Source organism: Musca vetustissima, unplaced genomic scaffold (assembly GCF_032173495.1).
Source record: "Musca vetustissima isolate MV318-11 ecotype Yass unplaced genomic scaffold, APGP_CSIRO_Mvet_v1 utg114630, whole genome shotgun sequence".
Lineage (NCBI taxonomy): Eukaryota > Metazoa > Arthropoda > Insecta > Diptera > Muscidae > Musca > Musca vetustissima.
In genome coordinates this window covers 27,805-52,273 of record NW_026885216.1, presented here as the reverse complement: position 1 = coordinate 52,273, position 24,469 = coordinate 27,805, and the positions used below count along the sequence as shown (strand labels likewise).

General features: G+C 35.9%; 1 protein-coding gene across 1 annotated transcript in view; it reads right to left on the bottom strand.

Annotated features, from left to right (window-relative positions):
* Positions 1-24,469, bottom strand: part of LOC133332333 (uncharacterized) — a 50,823-nt gene that overhangs the window by 956 nt on the left and 25,398 nt on the right. The window contains exons 2-5 of the mRNA XM_061540731.1: positions 20,459-20,758; positions 20,157-20,379; positions 19,886-19,992; positions 6,924-7,001 (exon numbers count right to left, since the gene is read on the bottom strand). Coding sequence (XP_061396715.1) covers positions 6,924-7,001; positions 19,886-19,992; positions 20,157-20,379; positions 20,459-20,758 — 708 coding nt within the window. The remainder of the gene's footprint in view (positions 1-6,923; positions 7,002-19,885; positions 19,993-20,156; positions 20,380-20,458; positions 20,759-24,469) is intronic.

Here is a 24,469-nt window from a genome sequence, read left to right as displayed (position 1 = left end):
AAACAGAAGCGTATTTATGTTACAAAATCTGAGGCAATATTTTCTCAAAGACTATAGAGGCAATATTGAGGCAATATTTTTTCAATCTGAGGCAATATTTTTTCAAAGACTATAGAGAAGTACCCAACAAAGCATAAATTTAATATTTTTCAAAGACCAAACAGAAATGTGGATTTTTGGACAAAAATATTAGAACTGCCCATCGGCATTTTAAAATCGGCACCAAATTGTCTGCAACGGATTCGGCCTAAACCCGATATATGATAAATCATATTTTTGTCGTATTAGTCCCAAGGCTGAGGTATAGGAAATAAAGATACTGAACCAGGATATATATCGTTATGTTTGCCCTACGATATTAAAAAAAAAATCTAAAATTAGCCGGAGGATTTGTATGCTCTTAGAACACGAAATACCAATTTACAGGCTGGAAAATTCAGTAGGGCTTTAAAATACGGTAAATAGGCTTAGCATCTTTATATGAGCCCTGTACCAACCCATTGAAAATTTACAACAAAGAAGCCACATGGGTTGGATAATGCGCATAGGGACCAGGGACTCCATTTTCCATAGAAGTAGTTGTTGTAATATAAAAACAAGAATAACCAGTAAGGAAAGTAGTAAAGTCGACTATATGATACCCTTCACCGCTTTGGATATATTCTACATATGTATCCTAACAAACGTCGCATTTTTGAAGGAACATTAAAATAAAATTGGACGAACTTAAATGTTCTTCAACCTATGTTCATTCGGGCAGTTTTAGAATTGTTTTTTTTTAAAGCAAACTTGATACACGCTATTCGGTATACCGCACTGTTCACAATTAAATATCAATCGGAATGGTAGTTATATCTGAACCAATTTCAACGAAACTTGCCAGAGATTAAGTTATATTTACTTCGGTACATTGTACAAAAGTGTGTGCCAATCGGACAAACTTTGAGTATATAGTCCATAACATTTACATATATCGGTAGAAAATATATATGGGACCTATATCTTAATCTGAACCGAACACGAAGCTTAACACACAACATTCTAGACTTAATTCAGCAGGCTATGCTAAATTTCGTGCAAATCGAAAGACATATTGGGACTTTGGTACACCATTTGCATTAAACCGGGCGAAAATATAAATGCGACGTTTACTTCATTTACAATTTAACATGAACAGACAGGCAGAGGGACGGACATGCATAAATCGACTCAGAAAGTGATTCTATGCATATTCTGAAAATGAACCATGTGTATATCTCGGTTTCTTTCGCCTGTTGCAAACATATGCACAACGACATAATACCCTGTACCACAGTGTGGTGAAGGATATAAAAAAGTGTCAGTCGGTGTTGGCGCTAGATATATACCCCCAGCCAATGGGTTGTGGAGGTACACAGAGGTTTTATTAAACTGTTTATATAAGGTATATGTTTTATTTAAGAGGTTTCGGATTTAATGTTGATCAAATTTGCTTCAAATAAAATTTACAAGTTTATATAATATAGAGCGATTTTGTGGGAGGGAGGACAGATGAGTCCCAACTTCGGACTTGATCTAGGCTTGGTAAAGACATTTGGATAATCCATTCGCCTGATATTGGATTTATAAATATTGAAAATGTTGACCATTTGTGGCGGAGGTACCAGAATGAGTGGACCATGAACTTGTACTAAGTTTGATAGAAATATAATATTACGATGTACAAATTTTGGATGAAATCGGATACTCTCTCCGATAGTAATCGTGCACACCAGCCGTCCAAACAAACAGACGGACATTTGTATGACGACTCCAAATTGTCTTCAACGGAAACAAAGAAACATGGAGTCTGATATCAACATGTCGATGAGGCACATTTTTACCGTATCAAAGTGTATATACCCTCATTTGCCATAAGTCTATGGTTCGGTAGTCAAGTGGTTCGGTAGTAAATAGGGTTTGGGAATTCCCGACTTTTTTTCATTCCCGGTAATTCTCGGGACTTTTCACAACCTTTGTAAATAAAATATGAAAGGGTAGGTGTGATATATTTTTTAATTAAATAATTAGAATTATAAAAATATACGTTCTACGTCATTGTACAATAATATATAAAACCAGTGAGCGGAGCAGTATAGTCGGACGGGGCCGACCATATGATACCCTACACAACTACCACAGAACTTTAACTTTTGCTTATGTTTATTTCGAGCCTGATCAATATTTCGTGATATATTACCCCTTGGCCGATTAGAGATCAACAGCACCTCTTCCTTACATTGACATATTTTCCGAATATCCCAATATTCTGTGCAGCCCTTCTAATTACTTGTCCAGATTCACTTCACCGTGTGTTGTGATTTTCGATTTTGTAGCCTATAGATCGACTCGAAAAAATACAAAAAAAATAATTTTGGGTCCACTTCATCCCAAATTTTTAATCTGATCATCACAGAAATTATAGGCGTTGTCCTTGACCATACCTGGATCCTCAAGGAAAATTTCAAAGCGATGAGCGCTATATTTCCCCCTCTATTGTGGCAATATGTTACTAAATAATATATGAATACGTAAGCTCCTGAAAATATTTACGTGTAACTCTCATATCCGAGTACATACGACCATATAATTGGTATCAATTTAAAGGTAAACCACTCATCTTGGATATACTATCAACTTCGTTCAGGAGTAAATATATAGGACCAATAATTCGCGGTGTTACAAACTCTTGGGGCTGCACAAAGCTATAATACACTGACAACATAGTTGTGTAGGGTATAAAAATTAAGAATTATTTTTTTAAATAAGAGTATTTTAGTATGTTTTTGGCAAAATATTGAATTAAGAACTATTTGTACACATAAAACACATATGAACAATTGTGCCTTAAACAGGTTGCCTGATATACTGCTTCTTATGTTGATGCAAAAGTTTCCATCAATTGAAAATACTCTCTCATTTTTATGGACTTTTACTCACTTTATATAAAACTTATTTATTTTTAAGCTATTGAGCGGAGCAGTATAGTCGGACGGGGCCGACCGTATGATACCCTATATCATATGGCTCTGTATTTTGAGCCTGGGCAATATTTCATGATATTTGCACCCTTTTTAACGATTATAGATCAACAAATCCTCATTCTAAGTCTTGCATATTTTCCAAAATGTTTTTTTTTCTAGAAGTGAATTTTTACGCCATACAATAAAAAATTGGTCACTTTAGGTTTTGGTTGATTTGACCCTCGGAAAATTGACAGATCATCATCTAAACAGCCGCTCTAAGTATTTGGTCAGATCCCCTTCACCTTGTAAAATATGTGATGTTGTGCTATAATAATTGCCTCCAGAACGACTAGAAAATCTGACAAAATTAAAGTTTTATGTTCATTGCACCCCCTGAATGAAATCTCAACTTCACCGAAAACTATAAGCGTCGTCCTTGACCATAATCGGAACTTGATGTACAATTTCAAAGCGATCAGCGCGACATTTTCGTCCTCTAATGGAGTAATAGTAATAATATGCACATAGTCACCTTTACTTAATTACGTATAACTCCCTCATCGGAGTACATACAGCCTTATAATTGGTATCAATTTGAAGGTCAAGAACTCATCTTGGACATATTATCAAGATCTCGAGTATATGCCCTTCAGGAGCAAGTATATACGCCCCAGCATAAAAATGTTGTTATTTTTCACACAAAAGTCAGGGTCCCCGCTAAATATTGACAGATCTTTATCAAAACAGGCATGCTTATTCTTAGCCCCGATCCCCTTCTCCATGCAAAATTTCACGATGTTCGGAACATAACTGCGGCCTCTGGAGCGACCAGAAAAACTGACAAAAATTATGTATTTGGTCCATTTCATCCCCTAAATATTAACCGATCTTTATCAAATACAGTAGGGGTCTTCATTGGCCAGAACCCATCCTACATGCAAAATTTCGTGAAGATTGGTCCATAACTGTGGCCTGTATCGTGTTTACAAATTATAATGGACAGACGGACGGACGGACACACATGTCTAGATCGACTCAGCTGGTCGAGATATGACGATCGGTATACTTAAAGGTGGGTCTAGGACCAATATTTCGCGGCGTTACAAACTTTTGGGGCTGCACAAAGCTATAATACCCTGACAACATAGTTGTGTAGGGTATAAAAACTACTGTGGCAAGGTTTTGATCATATAGGGGTTGACTTTGCGAACATTTTAATTTAATTTAAAAACATGTATACCTTTGGAGTGCCTTTATCACTACTAGATGACAAGATTCCACTTCATTGCTACTTTTTTGGCACATCCGTATTCCCCAAACTATCTGGGTCTCTTCAAAACTTTAGTTTATGTATATAAATTTTAAATCACGTCGGTCACTTATTTTTTTTTTAATATCTTTGAAATTGAATGGTCGATGGATGTTTGTTGATCTTACAATGTATGGTATGATTCCAGCAAAAGAACCCTTCTATAGGACATTAAGAATACATTTTCTTATGTCGTTCGCCAGTTGCTACAATGTGGGTTTCAAAACATAATTCCAGCAATTTTTCTTCAATCATATTCCGAATTTTGAACCTACTTGTTATATAAATCCGTTTTTAAATGAGTATCTTCCACTTAAACACACATTAAAATATCCATATGTAGTTGTTGTATTATCGATAACAAATAATACCACAGATGGATCAACGGATCCATTCTGCTTATGCCTTTGGGATTGAAATATTTAATTCTATATTTATATTTATTTAAAAATATTATTTCCCGATTTCCCGGGAAAAAGTATCGGGAAATCCCGGGAATATCGATTTCAAAAAAATCGGGAAATCCCGGGAATACCCGGGACGGGAATTCCCGATCCCAATCCCTAGTAGTAAACAAGTTTTTATCCAATGTTTGGGAAAATGCACAGGTATTTACCCACGGCTTTAAATATTATACATCTATTAATTTTGCATCGATTTGGTAACAGAGCCCTGGAAATGTTAGTGGCGATTCAATATAGTAACATTGGGCACATTTTTATGAAGGTTATTTTAAAACTTTAAGCTATATTGATTAATTTCTGGAAAGAAGTTTTTTTATTAAACTGGTATCAGATATGCCAATTTATAGCCACATCGATGAGAACATTTTATAATTTACGCCAAGAACTCCAGAATATATCATTTTGCCTTAGAAGAAATATACAATGAAGCCGATTATGTAATTGAGCGATGCGACGACGTGAAAAATGAATTGCCCAAAATGTCAGAAGAGAAACCCTGTCCGAAATGGAATATTTGATGTAAGGGATGAGCTGCATAATAAGCTGGAATTTTCCAACGACATTTTGGTGTCCCGGCAAGCCCTCACTGTAGAGGGAATTTAATTACAAAAGACAATTATGGACGTATAAATATATGACTGCGAGACCTTGTTCGGATATATGTCAGCCTTCAAGAACCCTTTATAGCCAATAACAGACACAAAAGATGCGGCGAAAACTTCACAATGCCAAATATTGGTTGGACCGTTATACCAAAAAGTAAACCGATATTGATAATTTTTAGTTGAAAGAGTTGACACCCCATGAAAACCTGATAAATCAAATTAGAGACAATGTTAGTTGAACATGTGTTCCAACCCCCCAAAATACCGAACACTGGAGTTACCCTTTTAAGCGTTAAGCGTTGGGTTAACATTGGCCCAAGTTTACAAATAGGTAGGTTAATTTTTATCTCAATGAGAATCCAAAGTATAAAATTATAAACAATTTATTTAATACACGCCCCCAAAATACCCGCATTTTGGTTATAGCGTTATATTGGGGCTACCCTAAAACGTGTACCAATTTTGATAACTTTTTTGTAGGGATATATTTTATCCAGTGCAGCCAAAAATACAGAATTACAGCTCATTAGTTTGAAAAACGTGCCCAAAAGCCGCAAACTACTGAATAGTGGGAGATACCGTTATACCGTGCGAAAGTAGCATCTCTCTGACTTTCTTTTTCATTGCAACATCGATATAGTAGCTCATCTCGAAAGATAAATAAGTACAACAATTATGTTGAAAACGTGCCCAACATGCTCAAAGTACAGAATTTTAGGCTACCGTTATATTGGGCCTATATTGATCATTTTTAGTGGGAACATTTCCTACCCAGTGAGAACCCAAAATACCAAATTATAACATATTACGAGTCCAAATGGCCCAATATACCGATTATTGGAAATACCGGTATCCGGTATCTGCTATATATATCCGGTATCCAGTATATGTGGAACTACCTAAAAAAGGTACACCACAGTCGAACTCAACACTTTACCCATTTGTTGGACTAATTTCCGCAAAAACTGAATGAACATTTTCAAGATTCTAGTTTAAGGATGAGTGTATTAAACATTATAACTATATTTTATATCATTACCAAATATATATAATCCATTTTGGTGTTATATAATGGACACTTCTGAAAAGTTTATTGTTTCTTGAATAACCTGTATTACTACAGGTTCATTACGACTGAAATTATTCTTTATATTACTTATTCCCAATTAAATGAGTAAAATAAAATTTAAAATCATAGAAAATTAAATTAAAAAAATAAAGCGACGATAAAAATCTTTCTCCGCCACCGCAAGGGTATATATTTCTGTGAATTGTTCAAATCCCATTACAAATGGTGAATATTCAAAAATATGTTTTTGACAGCCACTTTGATGTAGCATTTAATCCTATTTAAAATGATTCCATTATTTTTTTGTTTGCGGTTAACTTTTTGGACGATAGCAAAACAAAAACAACAAAAAAATATATAACCAAATGATTTTCCATCTCATATTTCATTTTCAGATAATTCCGAATGACTGTGTGTGTATGCATTTGTTTTGTTATTATTAAATTATTAAAATTTCATTTTAATGTTATGCTATGCTCTGTGGATATTTACCCTTTGTATCGTTTCTTCGAAATTCTGATGAGGTTCTACACGTTTCATGGTGCCACAGCTTTTCAGTTTCTCCGATGTCTGTAAGAGAGAGAGAGAGAGAGAGACAACAAAACAAAAGCGAATCAGATTAAAAAGTATTATCTCATTGCATTTTTAGAGGAATCCTTAAAAATAAAAATTGTTCCAAATGAAAAAGACCACCACCAAAAACCAAGACCACAGCCACCCGACCAGCACCACCAACGTCAGAGCTCCTCTACACTTCATTAATTACTACTACTCAGCTTTCAATGTTAAAAAGTGTTAACTAGTTTTATGATGACAATTGTATGGCTTCAATTGTTTCCAACTGTTTTGAGTGACAGTCTTTTGCTTGTCCGGCTGTGTAGCGGCACAAACAAAAAAAGTCTTCCTGATGGTGGTCGTCCTGGTTCTGCTTTAGAAATATGACTACCTTTGGTGTGCTGTCTTCTTATTAACGTCCCTTTTTGTGGTTCGGTTTTGTAGTCGTTCATCGTTGGCTGATGACCACGAGGATGGATGATGGCTATGATGTTGCCATTTTGTTGTTGTTGTCTTATGTCGTTGTTGTTGCTGTTGTTGATTTTTTGTTTTGGTTAACGGTTTTTGGTTTGGCAACTGATGGCTTACTACTCCACTTGCTCCTTTTGATGAGTGAGTGTTTTATGATCATCACCTGTAAACATTTGTCTCTATGTGTTTGCCTGGGTGTGTGTGTGTATTTATGTTGGGATCCTGTTTTTTTGTTTTTTTTTGTCGTTTTCAATTTTATGCTACACATAGTATTTTTTGTTGTCCTGTGCAAACGTTTTTGTCTTTGTCTTCTTATTTATTTCCTGCCATTTTTTGACCAATGTCCTGTAAACCATGTAACCAAAACCATAAAAATTGACAACAAAAACAACAACAGCAGCAGCACCAGCATCAAACAAAAGCGCCAACAATAACTACCTTGAAGTTCATTATGAAACAAAAAAATGTATATATAATACACTACCCCCTAACACATGTCCAGCTAACCTAAAACTGCCAATGGTGTAGCCAAAAAGATATTTTGAATAGATGGACAGTGTTTTAAAGTAGGATTTTTTGGGATCTAGATGGGTTATTATTCCATAGAGAACAATTTGTCCTCTGGATTGGTAGAATTTTTTGTCTTTGTTCTCTGGGCCAGAGAACTAATTTCACATGGATCGGAGGAATTTTTTATAAAAAAAATTCGTAGTATAGGTCCGAGGATGTTTCTAAAGATCAAATTAGCAAGATGGGTTAGAGGAAGTTTCGACAAACAATATCCATTTGCAACAGAGGCTTTTTTATACCCTACATAACTATGTTGTTAGGGCATTGTGTGGCCTCAAGACTTTGTAACGCCGAGAAATATTGGACCTAGACCCAACCATTACTATACCGATCGTTAAGAAATTTCGCATGTATTAAGAAATTTCGCATGCATTGAATTAAGGGAACCCCTCCCACTCTCGGGGTCAAACATTTTTGATTGAAGACATAGCCGATTTATTGTGTCAGCATCACGTGACGACTAAAGGGCTTCTCAAACTATAAACGTGTTGTTCTCTTTTGCGAATGGCGGGCTTGATAACTCAAAAACTAATAATCCAATCGGTCCAAAATTTTGACACGTATCTCTGGGAGTGTATAGCTCTCGCATGAACAATGATAAAGCCAATCGGTGAAGAACTTCCTTATTTTTTTTAACTTAGTTTGTGGTAAAAAATAGGCGATTTTCTAAAAAAAAAATTCAAAGTTCCGCCATTTTGTTAATTTTTGTGCGAAGTCAATAATCCTAGTTCATACGAGAGCCAGACATGTACTCTTTCTAACACCGTTGGAATTTTCGCATTCCGATGTTCCAGTGAGAAGTTATCATGCCCGCCATCAAAAATAAGGACTTTTCTTTGATCACAAAAAACAACAACAAAACTATAACAAAAATTGTTTGTAAATTATTTTTCTTCCTTTTTAAAGCTTCAAATATATATGTGCAAAGTTACAAACCTTAACAAGCATTGGTATTCATTTACCAGCCCATTTAAAATCTTAAAAATAAAAAATCGAGAATGGGGGGTTCCCTTAAATGGTCCAAAAACGTCAACTAAAAACTTTTTTAAATGGAAGGAAGTTTCTCTGAATTAAAAAAGGTTCCGGATGATCAGATGTGAAAGATAATCTGATCAGCCGGAAAATATTTTTCTACATTCTCTGGACTAGATTTTTTTCTACAGAAGAAATAATCCTCTGGTCAGAATAATTATATTTTAAGGACCTCTCCTACAGAGGACCTCTGCCAGAGGAATTCCATCTTTAGTAAAAAATAGTCTTCTAGGTCTAAGGATATTTTTACAAAACAAAGTCTTCTGACTCAGACAATTTTTCATCTATGCCAGGAATATTTAGTCATCCAATTGTCCTATAAAAAAATGGTCCTATCCTTCAGATGATTTTTATACACTTCACCACGCAGTGGTAAAGGGTATTATGTCTTTGTGCAGTCGATTTATGCATGTCAGTCCGTCCGCCGGTCTGTCCATGCTAAATTGTAAACAAAGTACAGGTCGCTTTTTTATTCGAATTGCATGAAATTTGGCACAGCTCATTTATTTGGCCCAAGGACGAACCCTATTAAAATTTCGAAAAATCGGTTCAGATGTAGATATGAAAATGGTGCACCATGGTCCCTATATATCCTACGATTTGGACGAAATTTGACATAGCGTACTGAAGTAAGTCTAGAACGATGTATATTAAATTTCATGAAAATCGGTTCAGATTTAAATATAGCTCCCATATATATTTTCGTCCGATTTTAGGTAAATAGTGCACCAAAGTCTCTTTATATCCTTCGATTTGCTCGAAATTTGGCATAGCGTAATGAATTGGGTCTAGAATGATGGGTCGCAAGTTTCGGGGAAATCGGTTCAGATTTACATATAGCTGCCATATATATGTTCGTCCAATTATCCCATATATCTTTCGATTTTTGCGAAATTTGGCATAGCGCACTGAATAAAGTCTGAAATAATGTTTGTTAAGCTTGGTGAGAATCGGTTCAGATTTTATGTAAATGGTGTACTAAAGAACCTATATATCTTTCGATTTGTGCGAAATTTGACATAGCTTACTGAATTAAGTCTAGAATGATGTGTGCTGATTTAGATATAGCTGCCATATATATTTTCGTTCGATTTAATGTGCAGTAAAAACCCAAAGTTTGCCCGATTGCCACTCAATTTTGTACAATGAACTGAAGTTAATATAAATTAATCTCTGGCAAGTCGAAATCGGTTCAGATTTAGATATAGCTTCCACATATATATTTTCGTCCGATTTTAGATAAATATATATTTCGAACGGGTGTCTGATTGCGGCATACCGAATATCGTATATCAGGTGTGTTATAATTCGATGTACATAAATTTGTCCCATTGTGCCGAAGGGACTTTAAAACTACCCGAATGAAATTTAGCATAGGTTCCAGAAAGTCATGTGCATGGATTGATGTTATTCGGTTCACTTTCCTGCGCTCAGTAAAGTCGGCCCAGCTACTATCTGTTGGATAGCTTGTGAGTGGGAAGACATATATCATACTCATAACCGAATCTAGACTCCATGTTATGCCTTTTCTCTGAGAGAAGACTTACAACTAATACGATTGTGATCGGAAAGGATGGCAGGGCTTATGTTTCCGTTTCGGAGAACTGTGAGTTCTAGATCCTCCTACATTACCATTTAATTCTGTTTTTGTTTTTTTTTTTCTGAGATACTCCCTTTTTCTCAATGCTTTCCGTATGACAGTTTGCTTGACGGTGTCGGAAGCTCGCAGGGTTTTGGGGTGGCCCACACAGCTTCCATTTGGCCTGAAGCCAGCTTGTTCATCTTTCACAATGTTTTCTTCTTGAATTTTAATTTGTTTTATGAAATTTTGGAAATATCTCCTCCCTCGGTAGCCTCACAAATTCTTTAAGGTATTAAAATTACCCTGATTTTTTGCGTATATTTTATTTTTCAAACAGGACTCACAATCATACTTTCGAAAATGTAAAGGACAATGACCCCTTCGGGTCATAAACCGCACTAAACAATTACACATTGATGATGGAGAGGCTTTTCGACAATAGCTGTTGGGTTTTCCAAGCCGCATGTGCGAGAATTTAGCTTGTTGACGTAGTCACCAAGGTGAAAATGGGCCTCATAAATTCTATAGAAATCCTCACCATATCACTTTTTTTAGTAACTGAACTCTATAGGCCCAAAGACTCAATTTCAAAGAATTAACAATAATCTGCACTCAGGCTACAACAACAATATTCACAGTTATTCTTCAGCTATGTGCAACGATTTTATTCTATGCATAACTTACTTTCCTAACTGATGACTGTAGTCCCGCACCGACCCAAAAATGTTTTAGTTTCTTGACTAACATTTTTCCTTTTCATAGAATTGTGAATGAATTTTCAAAAATATTAGCTCAGATGTTTATAGACGAATATTAATGGTATTTCCTTTAAATCAATTTTTATGTTTGATATCCGAAGCTCCCGACTTATATCGTCATTACACATCCAGTACTTACTTAGCTGGCTTGAAACAGAACTTTTCTTCAATAAGCCGAGCTTAAAAAAGATTTCCAGGGAGTTGGTCTTGTGCGCAGCTCTTCCAATTTGAAAGACCATGTTTCCAAATATTGATCTTTCCAACGAATTCGTGCCCTTCCCCTTGTGCGTGAAACATCAGCCGGCTCACTTGTATATGCCTTTTGATCTGGGGCATCCTCAGCCATTTTCACAACATGACCTAGCCACCGTCTGACTATGTCAATGTCCGAGAACAGATGGTACAACTCATGATTCATTCGATGGCGATATTCACCGTCGATGCAGATCGGCCTATAGATCCTTCTCAATTTGTTCAAAGGTGGCTCTTACCGCTCGCAATGTTCGACCAATTATGTCGATGTCATCGGAGTAGGAGAGTAACATGTGTTGTTTGGTGTCCAGAGTGTCATTTCTGTCCACATTTGCCTCGCGTATAACCTTTTCCAGCAGGACGTTAAAAAGACCACAAGACAAACTCTCACTTCGTCTGAATCCTCGTTCAGCACTAAAGGGCTTCCGACTTTAACTGCTGACCTGATGTCAGTTAAAGTTATCCTGCATAGCCGGTTTAATTTTTTCAGTGCGGATTGGGCTGCCGAATGCGGTTTTATAGTAGACAACTAAGTGAAAATTTTCTATGTGGTTATCGTGAGTATTTTCCAGGATTTGGCGGATCTGGTCAATACGTCAAATACTATAAGTACCAAAATCCCATTTGCAGTATCCAACCTACATTGTATCTATGACTCCATATCCAAATTTCAGAGTTCTGGGTGTAATGCCATCGATTATTCGTCAGTCAGCATCTTCACTTCGAGATCACTAATACGCCACCTCTGACCACAGTGCATGCAAATGACCACCGAACAGACAGTTACGAGCAATGTATTGTCCAAAGGTGTCTGCTCCTCTATAGATGATGTCCTTTAGTGCCCTCTGCAATTTACTGTGAAAATGTTCTGGATATTGTAGAGGAAACATTTGCCGCTCAAGTACATTTTTGTCTACAAGTGTTTTCGCTCATTCTCTGTCCCTCTCTCTCTCTCCGGCAGGTATTCTCTCCCTCTCTTTCTATTCTTTGAGAGTTGTTTCTTTTGTATTGCTTGTTTTTTGGGATGTCAATGTAACCATTTGTTTGTTGTTGCATTGTCTGAACTTTGTTGTTGGATATCTCGGTTCTCGGATATCCTTACCGCTACAGAAAAATAAAGCGAACAACAAGAAGAACACAAGGAAGACATAAAGGTTTATTGTTTGTTTGTGTGTCGGTGTGTGAACGTTTGTCCTTTTGTATTTCGTTCGCAGTTATTTATTTAACGCGCATCCCAACCAAAAGCAGTATGTCCTTTAATGTGTCTCAGTATTTCGATAAATTGTATGAGAGTGTATGGGTGTGTATCTGTGCCAGTGTTTGGATGAATGTTGGCCAAAGCTTTGCTTTTGTATTTGTAAGTGTCAGTGTGTGTCGAATGGCAGTCCATTAAAAGTGTTTTGTTTGTTTTTTTTTTTTTTTGTTCGTCCGTCCGTTCGCCCATCTTTTGGTCCATGGCTTGGTTGGCTGTAGGAATGTACTATCTTTGTAATTAATGCTGTGTCGGTCGGTCGTTCGGTCCGGCGATGTTGTTGCTGATGGTTGTGCCACATTTTGTTGCAATCTTATTCTCATTGTAGTGTAACAGTAGTTGTTTTGCCTTCATGTTATTGCTGTTGTTGTACACTACACATTTATTATTTAAGCACAATTTCTGTGTCTGGGTGTGTGTGTTTGTTCATGCATCGTTTACTTGATTTTCCTCTTCGCCTCCTTTTGTGTCTTTTTTGGCTTGGCTTTTGCCATCGAAGGATATTTTGCGGCATGCTGCTGCTGAAGAGATACATAGTTGCCTTCTGTTGTTGGATAGTAGTTGCTATTTTGTTGTTGTTGTATTTTTCGCTTGGTTCACTCCCATTGTTAGATAATAATATCAAAAGTGTTGTAATAATCTATATTCTTAACACTTTGACCATTTTCATGGTATGTACATTTGAAGAGAAAAAAGAAAACAGCAACAACAACAAAATGCGAATGGATAGTACACGAAAAATTGAAAATTCCATGCAATGAATGCATTTGCAAGTGAAGGAGAAACCAATTTGTTCGTTAAGTAATTTAAAAAAAAGAAATGGATGAAATGTTCAACGAAGCATACAGGTGGTGGTGGACGCATTTTAAATTATGTTACACCACAGAGAGGATAGACTCCAACAAAAAATAATAAAATTATTTCTCTAAGACCAGGAAACAAAATATGTGGTTTCTTAGCATTCCGTTTTCAATGACTTTAGGATATATACGAATGTTTTTTAAACAATTGCTTTCCAAGGAGCACGAGGATTTTATTTGATTCAAGGACATCAAGAGCAAAAACTGTGTTTTTATACCCTACACAACTACGTTGTCAGGGTATTATAGCTTTGTGAAGCCCCAAAAGTTTGTAACGCCGCGAAATATTGGTCCTAGACCCACCTTTAAGTATACCGATTGTCATATCTCGCCTAGCTGAGTCGATCTAGACATGTTTGTCCGTCCGTTCGTCCGTCTGTCCATTATATTTTGTAAACACGATACAGGCCACAGTTATGGACCAATCTTCACGAAATTTTTCATGTAGGATGGGTTCTGGCCAATGAAGACCCCTATTATTTTTGGAAAAGGTCGGTTAATATTTAGGGGATGAATTGGACCACCAATACTAAATTTTTGTCGGTTTTTCTGGTCGCTCCAGAGGCTGCATATATGGAATAATCGTGGATTCAAGGAATAATCGTGGATTTAAGAACCTAAGCGTTGATTTTTCAAGGGTATTTTTTAAGGGCCTCTATTTAAAGAACATTTTTAAGGAATTCTAGTCAAATGAAAGCGGATTTTTTTAAAACAAATTTTTTGAAGGACCTATAGACAAAAAGGTTTATTTTTTCTTTCATGAACCTCTAGTCAAATAAGAATAGATTTCGTAAGGAATATATTTTGAAGGACCTATTGTCAAATAATTGTGGATTTTTTAAAGAATATTTGTCAATGACCTCTAGTCAAAAAATTGTGGATATTTTAAAAATATTTTTTATGGACCTCTGTTCAAATAATCGTTAATTTTTAAAGACGATTTTTTCAAGGACCTCGAGAGCAGTAAACGTGGATTTTTAAAAGAAGATTTTTTTTAAAAGCAATAAGCGTGGATTTTCAATAATTTTTTTTCAAGGACCTCAAGAGCAATAAGCATGGATTTTCAATAATATTTTTTCAAGGATCACAAAAGCATTAAGCGTGGATTTGCAATAACAACATTTTTTAAAGACATCCAGTGAAATAATCGTGGATTTTTTATAGCCTACACAACTATGTTGTCAGGGTATTATAGCTTTGTGCAGCCCCAAGAGTCTGTAACGCCGCGAAATGTTGGTTATAGACCCACCTTTAAGTATACCGATCGTCATATCTCGACTAGCTGAGTCGATCTAGACATGTGTGTCCGTTCGTCCATCTGTCCATTATATTTTGTAAACACTATACTGGCAACAGTTATGGACCAATCTTCACGAAATTTTGCATGTAGGATGGGTTCTGCCCAATGAAGACCCATATTGTTTTTGGTAAAGATCGGTTAATATCTAGGGGATGAAATTGACCAAATACTTAGTTTTTATCGTTTTTTCTGGTCGCTCTAGAGGCCGCAATTATGACCCAAACATCGCGAATTTTTACATAGAGAAGGGGATAGGGCCAAAGAATAAGCATGCCTGTCAATATTTAGCGGGTCAAATGGACCCTGACTTTTGTGTGAAAAATTACAAAATTGTATTCTATAGCGTATAGATTCACACCTGAAGGACATAGACTCGACAAGTTGTTGGTATATCCAAGGGCAGTGATTGGCCTTTAAATTGATACCAATTATTTGATCGTATGTACTCAGATGTGGGAATTACACTTAAACATTTACAGGTGCTTATGTATTCAGATATTATTTAGTAACCCTTTACCACACTAGAGGGCGGAAATATAGCGCTGATCATGTTCCATGAAGTTCCAGTTATGGTCAAGGATAACGCCTATAATTTTCGGTGACGACCAGATAATTATATTGCGATGAAGTGGACCGAAAACCGAATTTTTTGTGTTTTTTCGAGTCGATCTATAGGCTCCAATGGGAATAAGAAGATCACAGCACAAGGGATGGGAATCTGACAAGTAATTAGAAGGGCTGTACTGAACATTAGTAATAATTGTCGGCCTCTAGTTGGTCCAGATGATTCAAATATCGCGACATATTGTCCAAGCTCAGAATATAAATCCACAGAAAGTTAGTTTTTCGTGGAAGTTGTGTAGGGTATCCGCTCACTGGTCAATAATGTTTTTTTCAAGGACCTCAAGAGCAACAAGCGTGGATCTTAAAGTAATATATGTTAAGCACCTCAAGAGCAATAAACGTGAATTTGAAAAAAAAAAATTTCAAGGACATCTAGTTTATCTTGGATTTTTAAAGATTTTTTTCAAGGGCCTCAAGAGCAATAGGAGTGAATTTAAAAATCAATAATTTTTCAAGGACCTGCAGAGCAATAAGCGTGTATTTTAAAATAATATGTTTTCGAGGACTTCTAGTAAAATAATCAAGGATTTTTTTAAGAATGTTTTTAAGAATCTCTAGTCAAATAATCGTGGATTTAAACGTTTCAAGGACCATAGGATCAATAATTGTGGATTTTTACATACAATTTTTTCAAGGTGCAATTAGCTTGGATCTTTTGAAGAATATTTTTAAGGACCTTAATATCTGCAATATCGAACTAAAATGGTGGCAAGTTTTTCATTCCAAATTCTTGGTGAATGAAAAATATTCAATATAAGTCGTACCTGAGTGTCTGAAATTCGGTATTTAGTTTTTTCATAGTCCCCATATAAATATCCTGTTGGTTGTATAGTTAAGATGTATACGAATTTTCAGAAATACTGCAAAAGATACTAAATTTAGTATGTGGATTGAATAAAGAAATCTAAAGCACGGAATATTGATATGGAGATGTATTGAGCTATGGATTTGGGTTAACATAAAGGGTACTAAATTTAGTAAACATTTTTTTGAATTTTTGTAATTATTTTGGAATCTTGTATTATTTGTGTACGCACGTAACTTAATGGTACAAACTGTGTTCATTCTAATTTTATAACCAGAATTTTTGAAATTGAAAGAATTTATTACTTCCAACATAAAGAGGAACCTAAATTATATTTGTTATTCGGTATGCAATACCACGAAAGATTCGTCGGATACTCCATAAAGTAACATTTCTATATCCATCCCGTCGGTATGTTAAAATCATGATCGTAATATTTAAAATAAAGCTTTCAAAATGTCCACATACATTGCTTTTACCCTTAGGGTCTTTGCAAATGGGGCCATGTTTTTTCCATATAATGTTACCCTCAATATACGGTATATTCATGGTCTAATTCAAAGGACTGTATTATGAAATACCAGGTTTTTGGAGATTGGCATACGTTTATACAGAAAACTAACAATGTTTTGAGCCAGCACCCATATATTCTGGGGTTTTAGAGGCTCACATATATCTGGCAGAAAATGATCTCTGTAGATTCATGTTTTTAGAAAGCCCCATATATGGCCCGACTCATTTTCCGGTATGCCTAATTTGCCATTCCAGGATTTTTGTCATACATCTGGGTAGAAAACGATCATTATAGATCCATGTGTTGATACAGCCCCCATAAAAAGGTCCCTCTAAATTTTGATATAAAGAACCTTCCACATTGCCAGAATTTTGCGGGGTTTAGTCATATTTTTCAACAAAAAAGCTCTAGTTTCATAATGTAGGTCAATGTTTGTAAATACATTCAGAGGTTATAGTTAATTTCCTAGCCTAGTTTTCCATCCTAGCAGACTAGGAGACAATTTACCATTACATTGTCTCCATATAAAGGTCCCGACGAAGGTTCCCATTTGGAGGACCATATAAAATGATCACCTGGGCTTCTTTTTTATTTGTTAAACTACAAACCTGAAATTTCGTTATGGGATTACTTGCCACCAAGATTAACGAATTTGCAAAGTGGTAGGGAAGGTACCAGAAGCAGAGGACCAACGGGTCCCATCTTCAAGCTTGATCTATGTAAGGTTAATATATTACTATGTGCGAAGTTTGATTTAATCTAGATTTGAAAAAAAAAATATTACGATTTGCAAAGTTTGGATCTATCCAGATATTCCATTATCTTGATATTGGATTAACAAATTTTCAAAGTGTGAGGGAAGGTACCAGAAGAAGTGGACCAACGGGTCCCATCTTCAAGTTTGATCTATGTAAGGCAAATATATTACTATTTGCAAAGTTTGAATGAAATTGGATATAGCATTCGCTTCACATGAGATTTAAATTTTTCAAAATGTTGGCCTTTTGTGTGGGAGGTAACAGAAGAAGTGTATAAGTACCACCTTCCAATATTATACAAATCAGATAGTCCGTTCGCATGAATTATAAAATTAATTTTCAGCAAAATTTTGACAATTTTGTGTGAGAATACCAGAAGGAATTGACCGGTGGGTTCCATCATCCAACTGGAATTCAATTGTAATTAAATATTATGATATGCATATTTGGCATCAAATCGGACATTCCATGCCATTGTTATTGAATCAACTAATGTCCAAAAATTCAACACATTGTGGGAAGTTACCAGAAGAATGGCCCCTTATTTGGATTCGCTCTAGGCTAGGTAAAAATATTACGACGATGAAATCTGGATATTTCGATCATTTCATATCGATTGACAAAGTTTCAAAATGTTTCATATCGATTGACAAAGTTTCCATATGAAATGTATTTTCTGCACAATTTCGACCAATTTGTAGGAGAGGTACCAGAAGAAGTGGACCGATTTTCCACATCTGCAAACCTAATTGGGGTTTGAACGAAATGTACACAGTTTGGATCAAATCGGACATTACATTAGTCCAATATTGGATTTATAACTATTGAAAATTTTGAGCCTTTGTGGGAGAGGTACCAGAAGGAGTTGAGCGAGTAATGGATCTCATCATTGGACTTGATCTAGGATCTAGTAGCTTTTGCAAAGCCATCCAGACAGAAGGACGGACATTTGTAATTGTTTGAAACGGATTTGAATTCAGAGCCTGGACAATATTTGACCGTTTAGAGGCCAAAGGCTCCTCTTTCTTATCTCGCATCTTTTCCAAAACTTGCGTCATGACGTACATTTTAGGTGGGCTTGGTAAATATTTAGGTATAACTTCCACATCCGAGTACATATAACAAAATGTCAACCACTTATCATGGATAATATCTACTTCTAGGCTGTATATCCTTCGGGCGCCACAGAGTGGAATTTTGAAAATTTTCACACACCAATTTGGTTCAAAACAGCCATGCTTATTCTATGGTCAGACCACTTTCTCTGTGTAAAGTTTAGAGATGTTCGGGTCATAATTGTGGCCTCTAGAGCGACCAGAAAAAGAAATAAAGTTTTTGGTTCATTTCATTCCCTAAATACCAATGGGGGTCTTCTTTGGCCAAAACCCTTCTACATGCAAAATATGGTGACGATTGGTACATAAATGTGCCGAGTATCGTGTTTACAATTATAAAGACCCAGGTATTAGAGATATGATGACAGGTGTACTAAAAGGTGGGTCTAGGACCAATATTTCGCAGCGTCGACCAGAGGGATTTAGGGAATGAACAAGTTGGAAAACACTTATTTTTCCAATTAAATTTTGCATTTTGATTGTTACGAATAATTTTACAAATTTTTTTTATCATAAATTCACTTTTTGGGATAGAAAATCTTGACTCGAAGTCCTGTTTGAACGAAGTCTGATCCAAAATGAACGAAATTTCGTGGTGTTCGTTTTTAATCTATACAGCGTCTAGAACAATTGGTAATGCTAAAGTTGTTGTGTTATTTGATCCCCTAATCATTATTCGATCGTAATCAAACACTATAAGTGTCATCATTGGTCCTAACATTAATTTCTGTCAAGTTTAATCCTTATAAGTTATAAATTTGAAATTGTTTGTCAATAAATTTGTGGTTACCAGCACAGAATTTCCATCAGAAAAAATACGAAAAAACTTATTGCTAGAGTCAATCATTTAACCAATTTTAACCTCTTCACATTCTCAATAATTCTTCCCACACAAAATATATCACTGTACTTTTAAAATTGACTTATTCCGTTTAATGATGATGGCAGTGGTCCCCTTCACCAAAATTCTATTGTCATTCGGACTCATACTACCAAATAAACATACCTTTAATTGCATGCCTTCAGCTGGATTTAGTTCGTCGGCACCTTGGCGTAAACCATTCAGGAAACGGGCAAATACTGTGGTATGTCGTTTACGTTTATTACGTCCTTCTGTAAAAAAGAGCAACGGCATGAGACAGAGGCAAACAACAACAACCAAAACAAAAATGTCAAAACGGAAACGGAAATGATAACAATATCAAAAATAATTTCTTGCAAACGAAAAAAAAAACACAGAAAGCGCCTTAAGGCCCAAACTGCTGCTACTACTCTACCTGTTGCCGAGAATTCATAAAAGAAATTTGACCGTGCTCCAGGATAACTATGCTGCATGCCACCAATACCACTACCACCAACAACACCGCCGCCACCCGCACTGCTACTCAAATTAACCGTTGATTTCGAATCGATAACATTACGTGCCATGCGATTGGCCAAATCATTCTGAGCATAGCTATAGATTTCATTCTCTTCACGATTCGATAAACAGCTGGAGGGCTACAAAGAGGAGATTGAGAGATACCGTCGTTCAATCGGGCAAGGTTAATTGGATATTGTAGTTCATTTAGCCACTTACCAGATATTTGCCAGGCACATATAACGGTTGACTGTGACTCGACGGCATCATCGATTGATGTGCTATATTACCCGTTATCATGGCACTAACACCCATACCACAGCTTGTGCCGGCACCGGCGCTAGCACCCCTCCTCAGTGTATTCGAACCACCCGTATTTGTATTGCCCATGCGAATGTGTCGCTCTTTCCATTTGGAGACACGCGCCAATTCGATGGCATCCAAGACATCTTCATAAGGCATATTGATTTCTTTGCAATAGTGGCTGGCCAAACCTTCTAAATAGCCACGTTTTCCTTCCTGTCGAACGAAACAACAAAGATAAACAATTAGAATGAAGCGGAACAGTTGTCAATTATTATCGAAGCAGTTATTAATATATATTATGACTGTGTTAATAGCTATGGGAAGTAAGGAATAGAGTTTAATTGGAGGCGAAAGGGAAATGGAATGGAGACAGCACACAAAATCCCAATAGCATGGAGCGTATTCTGGCCTCATAATTCAGTTGCTAAAGATTTTAATATTTTAAATATGTTGGACAATGCGTCCATTCAATGAGGGTCTTTGTACAATATATGCAACATATGTACTTGTCGAACACCTCATTATTCCCTCCACCACAAGATGGAGCATATATTAAATTTTCTATTGAAGAACCACATCCCATGGCAAAGACCAACTAGTGTGTGAATCGACAGATTGGAAGAGTATAGATACTACTTGTCTGCTGAGAGACCATAGATCTGTATAAAGATCAAAAAGTCTGTATATAAAAGACAAGGGTGCATTTTTAAATCCAGGGTCATTGGTCCAAAGGTGGCAGATAAGGTTGGATTTTTGGGAATTCGTAATAGAACGGCACGAAAAATACCATTTGTATTTGGCGAGCCGGTAGAGCTAAAACACTTAAATGTGAAATATGAGTCACTGGTGGTGTCTAGAATAGATGTACCAAAGGAAATTCGAACTATAAATATCCAAAATGTACTAAAGTCAACTAAATTTGGTACAATTTCGTAGAATGATAACGAATAGCCTAAAAACTTGAAATTTGGAATGCGAATTAAGGAGTTCAAAACCACCTCATTATATCGATCATACTGCTCAGATCGATATAATGAGGTAGTTTTGAATGTATGTACTCATGTATACGAAAAGTACTAAACTGTACTAAATTTAGTACAATTTGAATTTAGAGAAACGGATGGGAACTGGAATCCAGAAATTTCAAATTGACTTTACCATCGTTGAATTATATGTTATTTTTTATTATCTAAAAAAGTACTTAATCGTACTATAATTGGTACAATTTGGTTTTGGGTCAACCGATAGATCTGGAACACTGAAATTTGCAAATAAGGATTGTTGGAGTGTAGAATTTGGGCGTAGATGTAGTTTTAGAAATTAATTTTTATGGTACTACTAAATGGTACTAAATTTGGTACAATCTGAATTTTTGGTGGACCGATAAAACTGGAATCCTGAAATTTGGCGTTAGGATCACTGTTGGGGTGCAGGATTAGAGAATGTAGGAAGTTTTGAAAATTCGTACTAATGTGTACTAAATGGTACCAAACTTGGATGTAGGTGAAGCTATAGAACTGGTATCTTGACATTTGAAGTTGGGATCACTCTTGGGGTGTAGGATTGGGCTATGTTGGAAGTTTTGAAAATTCGTACTATTGTGTACTAAATTTGGTACACTTTGGATTTGGGTATTTCTAAAATTTGGAAATATTGATTGCTGAGGTTGGCAGATATGGAAATTTATCTTAACGTTTACCAAAATTTGGTATAATTTAGATTGGAGTATAAATCCTGGAATCCTGAAATTGGGAAAATAAAATTTCTATTGCCATTAGTTTTGGAACTTAATCCCGAAGTAATCTATCGTGTGATAGATTCCACTATTTGCTTCCAACTTTCGTTGAAAGCAAAAGGTGGGCCGTTTCTTCGACAAAAGTAGTCGTGTAAGTAGACTGTGTCGCTTAAGCAACTTAGGAGGTCAATTCTGAGAGGCACACCACAATTTGTTTCCCTGAAGTCTTCAAAGAAATTGTAGAAAAAAGAGTAAACCATGGCGTATCATTGATGTCCAAGATAATGCGATATCTCAAACATCGGATCAAACCAAAGTAATTTGACCAGCAAAACGTCGTGTAGCTCTGAGTTGTCACCCAATGAATGATAACGTCGCCTAAATATTATGTTGAAGAATTCAAAAATCGTGTTTTTGGAGGTGTGTTGATCAGAGTGCGATAATTTTTTGACAACTTAGGGGACTCCCCCATTCTCGGGGTCAATTTTTTTTTTTTTTTTTTTTTGATTTAATTCGATTCTACACTAATTCAAGAATGTCTCTACAAAATTTCAAGTGAAAATAGCTTTATTGTGTCGTCAAGTGACGGCTGAAAGGCTTCTCAAACTTTAAACATTTTTTGCGAATGGCGGGCACGATAACTCAAAAACTAATAATCCAATCGGTTCCAAATTTTGCAACGTTTCTCTGGGAGTGTATAGCTCTCGTATGAACTAGGATAAAGCCAATCGGTGAAGATCTTCCTTATTTTTTAACTTGGTTTTTTGTAAAAAATCGGCGATTTTCCAAAAATATTTTTCAAAGGTCCACCATTTTGTTAATTTTAGAGCGAAGTCAATAATACTAGTTCATACGAGAGCCAGACATGTACTCTTTCTAACACCGTTGGTATTTTCGGATTCCGACGTTCCAGTGAGGAGTTATCATGCCCGCCATCAAAAAGAAGGACTTTTCTTTAATTACAAAAAACAACAACAAAACAATAACAAAAATTTTTTGTAAATTATTTTTCTTCTCTTTTAAATCTTCAAATATATATGTGCAAAGTTACAAACCTTAACAAGCATTTATATTCATTTACCAGGAAAAATGAAAATCGAGAATTTTTGACAACCATTATTCTGGTATTCTTCCATTCAAGGAATATGCAAACATACACTACGAATGTCACGGTAACATTGTTCATAGAGGCTATGGTAATGTTACTGAAATTAAATGGTCCAAGGTAAAAAGATAAATGGTAGATCAGTGTCGCCAAGTGGATCTACTCCAAATCGTAGGTCGCAAACAACTAATTCGATTCGAAATCTTAAACATTTCAAAATTTAATTAAAAATTTGAATTTGTATATCCTGGACCAGGAGGTAAAGTTCTGATTTAATATATCATTCTGTTGAAACTCAAAAATTAATTTGAACATTGTCAATATAGGTTCCTGTTCATCTACATTTTACGACGCGAAGGCACTGTAATATTCCAGTCCTGGTTATTGGTGGGATAAAATAACTTGTCGCACAGAATTTTAAATATAAAGTTCTCACACCCCCACCCATTTTTTGTATATTTGTTATTACGAAACATTTTTTCGCAGAACATTTTCAATACAGGTCCATTTTAAGACGTAGATCCCATATAAAGGTTCCGTCATTTTTGGCAAGTCAAAAGTACCAGCAGAGTTTTGCCTTAAGGCTGCGCCAATTGGTATTTCAATTTCAGAGGATAGAATACTTCTGACCATCCCGACCGATTATAGATTAACATATTATTATACCCTACACAACTATGTTGTCAGTTTATTATAGCTTTGTGGAGCCACAAAAGTTTGTAACGCCGGGAAATATTGGTCCTAGACCCACGATTAAATATACGGATCGCCATATCTTAACTAGCTGAGTCGATCTAGACATGTGTGTCCGTCCGTCCGTATGCCCGTTATAATTTGAAAACACGATACAGGCCACAATTATGGACCAAACATCATGTAATTTTGAATGCAGGATTGGTTCTGCCCAATGAAGACCCCTATTGTTTTTGGTGGATATTTAGGGAATGGAATGGGCCAAAAACTTATTTTTGTCGTTTTTTTCTGGTCGCTCCAGAGACCACAATTATAGCCCTAACATCGCGAAAAAAATCGGTCAATATTTAGCGGGTCAAATGGACCCATACTTTTGTGTGAAAAATTACAA